At 45.1% G+C, this 15,119-nt stretch overlaps 1 protein-coding gene across 1 annotated transcript; it reads left to right on the forward strand.

Moving 5' to 3' along the window:
- Positions 1-13,581: 13,581 nt before the first annotated feature.
- Positions 13,582-14,695, forward strand: LOC119326323. Its single transcript, XM_037600001.1, has 2 exons — positions 13,582-13,719; positions 13,798-14,695. Exons 1-2 carry the CDS (start codon positions 13,593-13,595, stop codon positions 13,923-13,925), a joined length of 255 nt encoding a protein of 84 aa, XP_037455898.1. The 5' UTR covers positions 13,582-13,592; the 3' UTR covers positions 13,926-14,695.
- The last annotated feature ends 424 nt before the right edge of the window (positions 14,696-15,119 follow it).

Below are 15,119 nucleotides of genomic sequence, written 5' to 3' on the forward strand. Positions count from 1 at the left end.
AAACTTTCTGTTAGTGCCATTAGTTTTCAAATTTGAAAACACCTTTTTTGTTTTTTTGTTTTCTTTCTTGCTTTATTTATTTTATTTTGTTTCTACTTACAACAAAATACTTATTGTTGTTTTTTTGTTTTGTTTTCTGCATTATTTATTTTCTTTTGTTTTTTTGCTTTATTTTTCAATTCTTTTTGCTTTTAGTTTTAGGAAAATTATAAACTTTCTGTTAGTGCCATTAGTTTTCAAATTTGAAAACACTTTTTTTGTTTTTCTGTTTTCTTTCTTGCTTTATTTATTTTATTTTGTTTCTACTTACAACAAAATACTTATTGTTGCTATTTATAATTATTACGAGGGCCGAACCATAAGACATTAAAGCATTTCAAATGAACTCTGAAAAAGTTGAAAGTTGGCATGGTATCATAAATTGACCCACATAGCATGTGCATGTACAAAACGGACAATGGTATCATACTCGTTAGTTACAAAGTTGGCATGGTATCATCATAATAGTTGCGGGAGAAAGTCTTCACTTTTTTTTCGCTTGTGTCATTTGCTTATTGCGCCGTAACCATGGATAATCTTCATCGTTTATCAGGATGTTGGGGTCAGCCTTGACTTTGAAGGGAGGAATTTCATGAAACTTTTCATAATCTTCAGACATGTCTGCTTGTCCTCCACTCCCATGATGTCCCTTTTTCCTGAAAGAACTATGTGGCGCTTTGGCTCATCGTATGATGTATTCGCTTCCTTATCTTTTCTCTTTCTCGGTCTGGTAGACATGTCCTTCACATAGATAACCTGTGCCACATCATTGGCTAGGACGAACGGTTCGTCAGTGTACCCAAGTTTTTTCAGATCCACTGTTGTCATTCTGTACTGTGGGTCTACCTGTACCCCGCCTCCTGACAGATTGACCCATTTGCACTTAAACAAAGGGACCTTAAAATCATGTCCGTAGTCAAGTTCCCATATGTCCACTATATAACCATAATATGTGTCATTTTCCCTCTCGGTTGTTGCATCAAAGCGGACACCGCTGTTTTGGTTGGTGCTCTTTTGATCTTGGTCAATCGTGTAAAATGTATTCCCGTTTATCTCGTATCTTTTCCAAATCAATACAGTCAAAGATGGTCCCCTGGACAACAAGTACAACTCATCACAAACAGTGTTGTCACCTCTGATACGTGCTTCCAACCAACTGCTGAAAGTCCTGATGTGTTCACATGTAATCCAGTCGTCGCACTGCTCCGGGTGTTTGGAGCGCAGACTGTTCTTGTGTTCATCGACATACGGGGTCACCAAGGTAGAGTTCTGTAGAACTGTGTAGTGTGCTTGAGACCAAGAATATCCGTCCCTGCATATTATTGAGTCCCTTCCAAGCGTGCCTTTTCCAGTCAGTCTCCCCTCGTACCGCGATTTAGGGAGACCTATCTTCTTAAGGCCAGGAATGAAGTCAACACAAAACCCGATGACATCCTCTGTTTGATGGCCCATGGAGATGCTTCCTTCTGGCCTAGCGCGGTTACGAACATATTTCTTTAGGACTCCCATGAACCTCTCAAAGGGGTACATATTGTGTAGAAATACGGGGCCCAGAATGACAATGTCGTCAACTAGATGAACTAGGATGTGCGTCATGATATTGAAGAAGGATGGTGGGAACACCAGCTCGAAACTGACAAGACATTGCACCACATCACTCCTTAGCCTTGGTATGATTTCTGGATCGATCACCTTCTGAGAGATTGCGTTGAGGAGTGAACATAGCTTCACAATGGCTAATCGGACATTTTCCGGTAGAAGCCCCCTCAATGCAACCGGAAGCAGTTGTGTCATAATCACGTGGCAGTCATGAGACTTTAGGTTCTGAAACTTTTTCTCTGCCATATTTATTATTCCTTTTATATTCGACGAGAAGCCAGTCGGGACCTTCATACTAAGCAGGCATTCAAAGAAGATTTCCTTCTCTTCTTTGGTAAGAGAATAGCTGGCAGGACCTTCATACTGCTTTGGAGGCATGCCGTCTTTTTCGTGCAAATGTTGTAGGTCTTCCCGTGCCTTAGCTGTATCTTTTGTCTTCCCATACACGCCCAAGAAGCCTAGTAGGTTCACGCAAAGGTTCTTCGTCACGTGCATCACGTCTATCGAAGAGCGGACCTCTGGGTCTTTCCAGTAGGGTAGGTCCCAAAATATAGATTTCTTCTTCCACATGGGTGCGTGTCCCCCAGCGTCACTCGGAACAGCTAGTCCGCCGGGACCCTTTCCAAAGAATACGTGTAAATCATTGACCATAGCAAGTACGTGATCACCGGTACGCATGGCGGGCTTCTTCCGGTGATCTGCCTCACCTTTGAAATGCTTGCCTTTCTTTCGACAATGATGGTTGGTCGGAAGAAATCGATGATGGCCCAGGTACACATTCTTCCTGCAGCTTGCCAGGTATATACTATCGATGTCAAGTAAACAGTGCGTGCATGCATGGTATCCCTTGTTTGTCTGTCCTGAAAGGTTACTGAGAGCGGGCCAATCGTTGACGGTCACGAACAGCAACGCCTTTAGGTTAAATTCCTCCTGTTTGTGCTCATCCCACGTACGTACACCGTTTCCATTCCACAGCTGTAAAAGTTCTTCAACTAATGGCCTTAGGTACACATCAATATCGTTGCCGGGTTGCTTAGGGCCTTGGATGAGAACTGGAATCATAATGAACTTCCGCTTCATGCACATCCAAGGAGGAAGGTTATACATACATAGAGTCACGGGCCAGGTGCTGTGATTGCTGCTCTGCTCCCCGAAAGGATTAATGCCATCCGCGCTTAAAGCAAACCATACATTCCTTGGCTCACTTGCAAACTCATCCCAGTACTTTCTCTTGATTTTTCTCCACTGCGACCCGTCAGCGGGTGCTCTCAACTTTCCGTCTTTCTTACGGTCCTCACTGTGCCATCGCATCAACTTGGCATGCTCTCCGTTTCTGAACATACGTTTCAACCGTGGTATTATAGGAGCATACCACATCACCTTCGCAGGAACCCTCTTCCTGGGGGGCTCGCCGTCAACATCACCAGGGTCATCTCGTCTGATCTTATACCGTAATGCACCGCATACCGGGCATGCGTTCAGATCCTTGTACGCACCGCGGAAGAGGATGCAGTCATTAGGGCATGCATGTATCTTCTGCACCTCCAATCCTAGAGGGCATACGACCTTCTTTGTTGCGTATGTACTATCGGGCAATTTATTATCCTTTGGAAGCTTCTTCTTCAATATTTTCAGTAGCTTCTCAAATCCTTTGTCACGCACAACATTCTCTGCCTTCCACTGCAGCAATTCCAGTACGGTACCGAGCTTTGTGTTGCCATCTTCGCAATTGGGGTACAACCCTTTTTTGTGGTCCTCTAACATGCGATCGAACTTCAGCTTCTCCTTTTGACTTTCGCATTGCGTCCTTGCATCGACAATGACCCGGCGGAGATCCTCATCATCGGGCACATCATCTGGTTCCTCTTGATCTTCAGCAGCTTCGCCCGTTGCAGCATCATCCTGCACATTGTCTGGTTCCTCTTGATCTTCAATAGCATCACCGTATTCAGGGGGCACATAGTGTCATCGTACTCTTCTTCTTCGCCGTCTTCCATCATAACCCCTATTTCTCCGTGCCTCGTCCAAACATTATAGTGTGGCATGAAACCCTTGTAAAGCAGGTGGGTGTGGAGGATTTTCCGGTCAGACTAAGACTTCGTATTCCCACATATAGGGCATGGACAACACATAAAACCATTCTGCTTGTTTGCCTCAGCCACTTCGAGAAAATCATGCACGCCGTTAATGTACTCGGAGGTGTGTCTTGAACCGTACATCCATTGTCGGTTCATCTGCGTGCATTATATATAATTAAGTGTGTCAAAAATCATTACAGAACATCATGAATAGATAATTAAGTGACCAAATTAATAGAAGTTCATCATCACATTAAAACCAAAGTACATACATAGTTCTCATCTAACAACATAAAGCTCTGCAGAGCATCTAAATTAATTAAACCATACACTGAAACTATGTAAAATATTCCAATGCGAAAACAAATGCGATCATAATCGCAACCAATGTAACAACTGATCCAACGGCATAATGATATCAAGCCTCGGTATGAATGGCATATTTTCTAATCTTTCTAATCTTCAAGCGCATTGCATCCATCTTGATCTTGTGATCATCGACGACATCCGCAACATGCAACTCCAATATCATATTCTCCTCCTCAATTTTTCTAATTTTTTCCTTCAACAAATTGTTTTCTTCTTCAACTAAATTTAACCTCTCGACAATAGGGTCGGTTGGAATTTCCGGTTCAACAACCTGCTAGATAAATAAAATCTATGTCACGTTGGTCGGCATAATTGTCATAAACAATAAATGAACCAATAGTTATGAAAAGATAATATATACCACATCCGAATCATAGACAGGAAGAGGGCCGACGGGGGCGGATACCAAAACCATCGCACTATATAAGATGCAATAATAAAAGTAAGAAAATTATACAAGTATCTATATAAACATACAAGTAAGAATTTATTTTTCCTTTCAGAAAGAAGATAAGAACAAGAGGCTCACCATGGTGGTGCCGGCGACGAGATCGGCGCGGGCGATCGACGGCGGTGAAGACGGGGATGGGACGTGACGGACTGCTAAACCTAAACAAATATTGAGGAAAATGGAGCTTGGAGGTCGAGCTTGGAGCGGAGAAAGCTTAAGTAGTGTGGCTCGGGCATTCTATCGAACATCTTGTGTGCATAGAAGGTGAGCTAGAGCACCACAAAGCTCTCCCCTCGCCGGCCACGAAAAACAGAGCACTGGGAGTGCTCTGCTCGCGGGCGAGGGGTATATATAGGCAACTAATTGGTCCCGGTTCGTGCCACGAACCGGGACTAAAGGGCAGCCTTTGGTCCCGGTTCAAGCCACCAACCGGGACCAATGGTGGTGGGCCAGGAGCGAGGCGCATTAGTCCTGGTTCGTCCCACCAACCGGGACCAATAGGTCCAGTCAAACCGGGACCAATGGCCCACGTGGCCCGGCCGGCCCCCGGGGCTCACGAATCGGGTCCAATGCCCCCATTGGTCCCGGTTCTGGATTGAACCGGGACTAATGGGCTGACCCGGCCTGGACCATTGCCCCCTTTTCTACTAGTGACTCCAAATCAAAGTTTTAAATAGCGTGCTAAGCATCTTAGCGCCGGACCTCTTTCAAATGCTATAGCGTGCTATAGTGGAGCTATAGCGCGCTATTTAAAATGTTTGTTCATTTGTTTGGATCAAAGTCTCTTAGCGCAAGACCTTTTGTAAACGCTATAGCGTGCTATAGCGGAGCTATAGCGGGCTATTTGAAACAGTGCTCCAAATGCATAAGGATGGTTTCTTTCTTTATCAATCATCTGCAGAAGTATGTCAAATATAATCAAAAGTCTGCGGAAAAGAATCCGACAATGCTAACAGAACTAAGAAGACAACTATGGTACACATCATATCCAGTTGTCCTATATACAACCTCATGATTTTGAAATGTTGAAACAATTTGAAAGTTTGAAAAAAATTGACAGATGATCATTAACTAAATATCCACGGAAAGATCTCCAGAGAATGGCAATTATCTATAATAACAAAATTCAAAAGGGAAAATGTGAAAAGGAACAGCCATATTTTTTTTTGCAGCACTACAGGATTATGATATACCTATGATTAAATCAGCTGACAAAGACTCATTCTGTACTAATATTTAAATACACACAGACCTACAATAGACTGGAGGCTAAAATAGCAACTAATTAGTAGGTCTTGTCCGTGAAGAGCATAAGTGCAGTTTGGTAATAAATGCCTTAAAAGTAAAATCTTACTGAAATACCACTGATAATAAAGCAAAAGGCAATATGTCCTAGGAGCTGATTGCTATTGCTGCTCTATGGTCCATTTGGCTTCCGACTGAGAACATGTAAAATCACAGTCATTATGTACTACTCGCTGTTTTTATATTTACTTATTCGTAGGTATCTCTTCCAGGTCTGCAGCCCGCCAACCAAGAACCGAGCTTGAAAGCGATTGCTTATCCATGATCTCCGGTAGCATGCATAATTTTGGAATGAGCAGAATGGTATTCAAACCCCTCTTTGATGGCATCTTTAACATCAAACAAAAATACATTTATGATATAGTGTGTAATAATTTTATTGGAGGTGAAAAAAAAGAGTTCGCAATATTATCACCTCTTTTCTCATAACCGTAATACATGTATCTGGCAGAACATGTCCCAGTAATGAACACAATGATAATCTAGGACTTGAAGAGGCACTCTGATGCAACATCATTATCGGCTTATTTTCAGTCTAGAAATCACCTAAAAACTCACTACACAACAGGAAAGTTAACTTGCTAAGAATATTACCGTCTTACTCCAAAGTCCAAACCCATAAGGATGGTTCTTTCTTTGTTCACCATCTGAAGAATATAATCAAAGTCTGCAGAAAAGACGCCGACAATGCTAATAAATCAAAGAAGACAGCTATGGTACACATCATATCCAGATGTCTTATATACCTCCTCATGATTTTGAAATGCCAAAACAATTTTAAAATTGAAACAGTTTGACCGGTGATCATTAACTGAAGATCCACAGAAAGATCTTCAGACAGAGGCAATTATCTATCAGAACAAAATTTCAAAGGGCAACCTGTGAACATAAACTGCCTTTCAAAAAGAATACAACACTACAGTATTATGATGTACCTATAAGTAAATCTGCTGACAAAGGACTTGCTCTGTAATAATATTTAAGTACGCCTAGAACTATAATAGACTGGAAGGTAAAAAGAAATAAATTAGCAGGTCTTATCCGTGAACCACATAAAGCAGTTTGGTAGTAAATGTCTGAAAAGGAAAATCATACTAAAATACTAATAAAAAAAAAGGCTATATGTCCCGGGAGCTGATTGATTTTGCTGCTCTCTGGCCCATTTGGCTTGCCAGCACATTACTATACCTCAAGCGTTAGTCATTAAACAATATGTGACTTCGATCAAAATCAGGGCGCATAGGACAAAGAAAGATGAACTGCACTCTATTAACATGTGGATAGCAATGAACTCTTATTTTTCTTTTCCTCTGCTATCCCCTCTCCCTATCTGTCTGTAACAACTTCTCTCCTCTCTCTGTACTCTATTTTGCAAGAACTCGTGATCGCAATGGAACCCTGATGGCTGGTAGGTCAATGCATGGCTGTAGGTAGACCCCAGGTGGAGAAGAAAGGTCGAACCTAGGTGGTGCTGCGACAATGCAAGAGCAGAAAGGCAGGGAAGGACATCCATGGAGAAACCGTGAAGGCCTGAAGATGGAGACAGGGATGCACTATCTTTTGTAGGTACCCCTCCACGCCTACACTGCTGCACATGAACTTGAACAACCACGTACATCATCACGAACACCATGGCAGAACTGAACTCCTGTAATGCAATAGCTACCCACAAAGGCTATTTAGCTGTTTTGGGGAGGAGCAGGGCCGGCCCTGAGGGGGTGGCAGGGGGGCGGCCGCCCAGGGCCCCCGAAATCTAGGGAGCCCCTCCAGGGTTCGCAAGGAGCCCATGGCCCAGACCGTAAGGAGGCAGCGACCTAGACGCACGTAGTCCACGAGTAGTCATGTTTTCCTTCTTTCCATCGCGAGTTCGCCGCTTCGCGATGATACTATTTCCCCGAGGGCCCCGATCGTGAGACACGCCACTGATGTAGATCGCTCTCCGCCATGCGGCCGACTGGTCTTCCTCCAGGTCCCCGGGCCCGTTGTGTTATCCCGCATTCGTGAGATGTCTCTCATGTGCAAGACGAAGCCACCCCACTTATAAGGTCATCACTAACCTCCTCTTTCTAGCTAGTTGGTCACGTTCATATGGTGCAGCAGCAGTCAGATCATAGAAGGTCTCGCATATAATGCAGTACAAAATTTTGATTTCGTGTGCCCGTTGCTCTATTTCTTACTTCAATCTGTACTTTGTCAACACAACACCAATCGCCTTATCTATTGAAAAAATTGCCTGCTATGTGTTCGATTGTCGGTCTTTGCATTCTCTCTCCAAATCATCATGACTGCAAATTTAACTTAAATAATGGAAGAAGGTCTCAGCTATTCTTACACGCATAACTTCAATCCAAGCATGGTTATATAATAAAGCCACTCAGACTCCCATAGCCATCGTGTAGGTAAATGATCTTTTATTGTTGCAAATGAAGCTTTTAAACTTTATAAACCTTTCATCTTGATGTTTGCCCTCTATCAGGTATTCGATTTGTCTAATTAAGTAAAGGAATACACCATTTACAATTTTTGTTTTATTTTGGAACAATAGACAATCATAAGTTAAGTAAATGAATGAACTAAAAATGGCATTATTATTTTGATCTTTATAGTAGGGGCCCCTGGTTGTAATTTCGTCCTGGGCCCCCGAAATATCAGGACCGGCCCTGGGGAGGAGGTGCGCAGAGGTGAGGGTACCTGAAGATTCCTAGGGCGGCATAGATGTCCAACGACCATGAGGTTCAGACCTTGCGAGGATAGAGGTCGCGAGAGCAGGCTTTGGTGTGCCGGCGAGGGAAGAGATCGATGGGGAGGTGGTGATGAGGAAGCATGAGGATTGATTTCCACGATGTGGTATGGCGGCGTAGGAAGGGGTCGAGGGGAGGAAGAGATGAGGAAACATGAGGATTTAGTTGGATTTTTAGGCTGATTTAGGTGCCTTTCTGGAACGGGAGAGTTGTTCTGTTTCCCTGATGAGAGGAAGGAGAGAGGCCTGAGAGATTGGGAGAGAGGGCATCCACTTCATCATAATGGCTGTTTTTTTTCTTAACGTGGGATATTTTGGCATTGATCTACACCGCAATAACTTGACCCCACCAGATTAACGTTTCCTAATTACTGATTAACGTAGGAATTTTTAGGAAGTCACAAATTAGTATAGCTACTATAGGTATAGATAGATTGATCTACACTGCAATAACTTGACCCCACCAGATTAACGGTTCCTAATTACTGATTAACGTAGGAATTTTTAGGAAGTCACAAATTAATATAGGTATAGATAGATAGATAGATAGATAGATATATTTAGAAGAGATAGACAATTATATTGGTTTGCAAAATATGTTTTTTCACATAATCAACATATTTTTTCATAAACTCTCACAATTTTTTCACATAATCAAGATAGAAAACGTTCATACTTGATGTTGAATTGAACATTTAATAAAATAGTTTAACATTTTTGTGAATATAAAGATGTAATATAAATCAATGAGAATTGTCTTAATTAACTTGTACAACATTGTATCAAAGGTAGCCACGCAAATGTGCGGGTAAGTTGACTAGTTTTTAAAGCCGACATGAGTCAGAAGATACCTTGACTAAGAGCAAGACGATTTATCATATGTTTTAGAAAAATATTGGTGACATGATCGAATCAATTAATGAAGTATGCACCCACTTGCCATATTCTTATTACGTTCGGGGCTGCTAATAGGAGGACACCGACAATGTCCAAAAAGGTAATCAATTGCTTACTCACATTGCGTACGTACCGACTGGTTTGAAGAAAAAAGACGCCACACGTACTCTTACTAGTAAACCCACAATTTAGCCTGTTTGACTCCAATTCGATGCACGGATTGTCTTCGATCCGGCCACATCGCCCGCTTCTGCCGTGCTGAGAAGCATGCCCATGCTTCGCCACTCCAATGTCCTGGTCCATCACCTGCATCCATCGATGATGTCTCCATGACAGATGTGTAGTTCCAACCTATCTCGACTGAGCAAGTTGGGTTGGCGAAGAAGACCGAGCTGCTTCGCACCAAGCTTCGTGATTGCCTAGTGCGAGCAGGGAATGTTTTGGGGAGGGCGGAGGCCGCTCTTGCCAAACTAGAGGTGGTGCCGGATGTGTCTTCGCTGCCTGAGCTTCAGATTGGGGTTGTGCCCGATGTGTCCTTGCTGTTCGAGATTCAGGTTGGTTTTGTCGATGGGGAAGCATGCATGTATGGAGATCTCTCCCCTCGTGCTACATCCTGTCGGTTGCCATTGCCTGCCGTGCCGATTGCTTCTGGGAGTGAAGTTGTTGTCGAGGTCGTGGCTCCGGTGCTGCAAATTATGCCTGAGCTCCAGAAGGTTTGTGGGGAGCCTACTTCGCCTATTTCGATGGTGCTTTCTAAGGAGATGGGGCCGCTTGGAGGGAACTTGGTGATGTCGATTGCGACCTCTCCGCCGTCATTGGAGCCCATTCAGACACCCGACTTTGTGGACTGTGGAGGTTTGGCTGCTACTATTGCTCTCTCACCTGTGGTTGTTGACCAGGTGGCGTCTGCAGGTGATGAGGTAGGTGCTTTGGCACCTAATTCTGAGGTGATGAAGCCCATCCGGTCGCCCATCTTTGACCGTGATGCTATGATGGCACGTATTGACGAGGTAGTCTTTCTGAAAAAGCTTCGCCGCTTGCTCGCCTCCTTGGAGGTAGCTTCTCCTGGGTCTGGCAAGGCGATTGCTTGCCTCCTAGCGGAGGAGGTTTCTACAGGCAAAATAAAGAAGGTGAAGAAGGCTCTCAGGACCATAGGCAAGAAGAGTGGTGTCATTGGTAAGGCGTCAGCGACTGCTTAATGGAGGATACTCAGTCCCATTGCCCTCCATCTCCGTGGATTTGGTGGCGTTTAATGTATGCAACCTTGGTTTTGTTGGGGGTTTCTTTGAGGCATAGAAGTGTGAGGGTTCATGATTGTTACATGTTATGTGTATTTGTCGGGTTGATCGTGGGGTTATGGAGTTTGGTTCTTAGCGAGTAGTCCGCATGTGGTCTATATGTATCGGTTTTTGCCCGGTTTTCCGTTAATTAACTAGGCAATTCTCTTCTTCTTAATTAATCGATGAGGCAAATCTTTTGCCTCCGTTTCGGAAAAAAAAACTCCTCCCGAAGAAAAGTGTAGGGATTCCTTCCCTCCTCTAGGTGTCGCCGTCGGTCCGCCTCATCTCCGGTGACCTTACGGCCACGGCGCGGTGGATCTCAGCCCTTGCCCGCGGGAGGGCTCTGTTTTCAGTTGTTTCTCGTGTTTTGTTATGGTTTGTGTTCTGCTCAGGAAGACAAGATGGCGGCGGCTCCTGAAGATGAAATAATGTTCTCCCTGCCTAGTCCACGTCTTAATAGTGTGTCTAGCATCGTTGGTGGGCGTGTGGATGTGTGTCTCCGGCGGATCTATCCTTGGTGGATTTGCTAGGATCTGATTGTAGTTCGTCTACGATCATGTGTTTTCAGGTTGGATTCTTGACCTTGGCACGACGGCTTTTCGACTGTCTACGACAACAAGTTTTGCCCGGCTTCGGCGAGGGAGAGGCAATGACGGCGACGCGTCTTCGCCTCGCTTCAGTGCTTATAATCGTCGCTAGGTGGTCTCCGGATCTGGATGTAAATTTATTATTTCTGGTGTTCATTGTACTGTCATGATTGAAGATGAATAGATTGAAAGTTTTCTCGCAAAAAAAATTGCTTACTCACATGGAAACTGAGAAGGCAGGACAGTTAAAAGAAGAACTCGGGTGAGAAACTAAGATCAGTAACTCACCGAGAAGATGCAATGATAATAATGCAAACAGAAAATTTTTGTAATAATTGAAAAAGATAGACTTGTAAAGGACCTGAAAATATAGGGTGAAAGGAACGTCCTAACAGTCTTCACCGAAATGGACATCTCAACCTATGTATACTATCCTAGGCGGCTATGATTGATCATGCAAAAACGTCGACGATTATATAGATAAAATACATAAGAACAGGTCATAATAATGTGTACGTCGTTGCTTAAATAAAAGAAGTAACACGATTTGAAACTCGTTTTCCGTCCCTACTCTTGTCCCAGTAAGGTAGAACAAGAGAACGTTCAGAGAAAGAGACAGAGAAGGCATCGAGTTGTGGCAGCTATAATGTTCGATCGCATCTTTATTTTGCCGTGCTGATCCATCTACTCCCTCCGTAAACTAATATAAAAGCGTTTAGATTACTATTTTAGTTATCTAAACACTCTTATATTAATTTACAGAGGGAGTAGCTGCTTGGGATGTGCGCCCGTGGCTAGATAGCCAGATCCGGCCGCAAGTCTTGCGGATTACATGTGGCGTTCACTGACGGCTGCACCTAAGAGCATGGTTAATAGAAGAGCCGGCTACGGGCTCTATACCTATGCCATGTCACCTGTAGCTTTCACAAAAGAAATCTCATACACTAGTGCTGGCTGTAGACGGGCTACTCCACTGGCCAAAACAATTAATGTTTGCATGCAAGGAATGGAGGGAAACGCAGCTGATTGGATCGGAGGAAGCAGCACCAGCTTTTACCGCTTGCATGCTGACCTTTTCTCTCATGAACTGAGCTATAGCCGGGCGATAAGTGAAGCGCCGGCTTCCTTCTCTTTCCTCCTTTTTCTCTTCTCCAGCTGAGATTTTGCTGACTTGGAAAGGCTTACAGCCTGCTGACAAGGATCTATTGTACTTGCTCTAATAGATGCTCTGTGTCTGACGGGGCGTGTCCAGGAGGCAGTAGTAGTCATGGTCGTCCGGTGGCGTCTGATCTGGATCTGCTCGCCTTCAGTCATTTGCTCGATGTGCTTTTCTGTATGGATCTAGCCATCTGGGTTATGAGACTTGCTGGTCCTCGATGCGGTATGAGCTAGAGGTGGGATGACAGGTTTGGCCTGCTTAGTTCCGGAATGCTCCGCTGGAGATCTTCATTGGGTGCTTCATGCATGTAGTTTACTGGATCGGATGGGATTCTGTCATGTGCGCTCCTATCTCAGCCCGAGTGGCTTCAGGAGGGTGTAACGCGAAGCTTCGGTATCTGTTGACACTATGGGACACGTCGGTATTTTGATTTTTATGGTGAAGACAGTGGCGAAGAAAGTCATGGCGGCTGAGGTCTGAGGCCTTGTATTTGCGCATCGAGTCTTTGTGATGACGAGGACTTTGCTTGGTGATTCGTGACTCGTAGCAGCGGCATCGGCAAGTGGGGGCGGCAGCATAGGTGGTGTACAGAGTCTTAGCTTTCAGGGTGAAAACCTAAGTCCTGGCCTTAATTGATTGTGCCTAGCCGTGACCTTCTTGAAGGTATTGTTTTGAGAGCGCAAATCTTTTTCAAGGTGAAAACTTAAGGTCTAGAATCAGGGGATGACGGTGCCTGCGTACTGTTTCCTTCTTGAAGGCGGCGCTTTTGAAGAATTTGGATTTCGGTGTCGAGGTGGTGATTCGTGCTGCAGCTATAGGGAATTGATCGCTGTAGCGAGATCTTTCTCTATTTTTTTGGTTTTTACTTTTTTCCATCTTCTTGTTGTCTTTTGGCTGTGTGCATCCATTATGCCTTTACGGCATTGCGTTGTTGTAGAGGTTGGGTGTAATTGGTATCACCATAATATTAATATATTTTCCTTGTAAAAAAAAGGTTCGTGTCTTCGGTGAGCAAGCAGAGTATATATACCGGGCCAGCGGGAGGCAACCACCACCCAATTAAAGCAGGCTCCAATATTGATCGAGACATGTACCGTTGTGCTGTGGTCTTTCTGATCGTGGTGGCCGCCGGCACTCCGGCCATGAGCAGCTTTTGGCAGCAGGCCCTCCCGGGCACGCCGATGCCAGAGGCCATCGCAGACCTTGTGCAGAAAGGTACGTCACTTTTGCTTAGATATGAGTAACCATGTCATGTTGACACGAGTTCGTAAAAATGTCTGCCGTGTTGTCCAGGCATCGATGATGCGCCTCGAGTGGTGCGCTACCCTGCATTCCCCAGCATCAGTTTGTGCGGTGCTTGGACCGGCATGTGCACGGCGAGCTTGGCGGCACCGACGGGCATCTTCTTCTACGAGGCATAGCTGCGTCCGGGCAGCACCATGACTATGTCCTTCCCTGCAGAAGCTGAACCGCCCATCCTCCCACACGACCTCGCCGAGAAGGTCCCCTTCGCAAACCTAAGCGCCGTCCTCACCACCTTCAACATCCCAACAGGCTCCGCCGAGGCATCCCACGTGGCGAAAACACTGAGCCTGTGCCAGTCGCCGCCGCACGTCGGCGAGCTTAGGGTCTGCACCACGTCGCTGGAGAGCGCCGAGCGGAGCGCCATGAACATGCTAATTGGTCGCTCCACCGGTGGTGACCATGGTATGTGGATGGCCACGTCGGTGCTCCCGGCCGGCGGCGGCCTGCCACGTCAGCTGTACGAGGTCCAGGCGGTCACCAAGCTCCATGGTGACTACTTCGTCGGCTGCCACAAGATGCCATTCCCCTACCGCGTCTACCAGTGTCACATGACGGCCGGGCTCACGGACAAGGGCTACGTGGTCTCGCTCCGGGGACTCGTCGGCGGGGGCCCGACAGCCAAGTTGTTAGCATTCTGCCACTTTGACACGTCCAAGTGGAACCCGGCTCATCCGGCGTTCGAGGTGCTACGTACACACCCTGGAACGCCGGTGTGCCACTTCATGCCCTAAGCCAATCCGGTGTTTGGCATTGGCAAGAAGGCGACCAAACCGTACTAGGCAGCTACGACGTACGAACAATCTATGCCATTCCCGTCTAGTACCATGGCCAATAATTAGTAGCGTGCAGGGAGTGCGAGGTTCATACCAAGGCTCTTTTCCTCTTGTCTGAATCTAAAGTGTTGTGGCCGAGCACGCGCAAGACATTTTGTAGCGAGTTTATGTTTTGTGAACGTGTTCGAATAAATTGTTAAATACTGTGCCTCCAAATGTTTCTTTTTTTTTGCGAATGAAAATTTGTATTACTCAAACAACAAAGTTACAATCAGCAAGAGCCAACTCAACGCAATAGAGGGCCCCGATCCTAACCAAGTCATAGTCCTACCCTCAGAGCGAGCAAAATTTGCTAAACTATCGCTAACTTTGTTTTGTAGACGGCTCACATGAGTAATACAAACCTCACGAAGGGAACTGAGATATCTAATCTCTTTAACTAAAGAAGCATAAATGGATCTATCTTGTTCTCTGCCTTGGATCATCTTCACAGCTACAAGAGAATCCATTTCCACAATAACCGGAAGATCACTTCTC

The sequence above is a fragment of the Triticum dicoccoides genome, chromosome 6B (assembly GCF_002162155.2).
Source record: "Triticum dicoccoides isolate Atlit2015 ecotype Zavitan chromosome 6B, WEW_v2.0, whole genome shotgun sequence".
NCBI lineage: Eukaryota > Viridiplantae > Streptophyta > Magnoliopsida > Poales > Poaceae > Triticum > Triticum dicoccoides.

Excerpts from the sequence above, each read along its gene's own strand:
- LOC119326323 (XM_037600001.1), top strand. The coding sequence starts at position 13,593 with ATGTACCGTTGTGCTGTGGTCTTTCTGATCGTGGTGGCCGCCGGCACT. Across the intron at positions 13,720-13,797 it reads CGCAGACCTTGTGCAGAAAG|GCATCGATGATGCGCCTCGA; the intron begins GTACGTCACTTT and ends CGTGTTGTCCAG.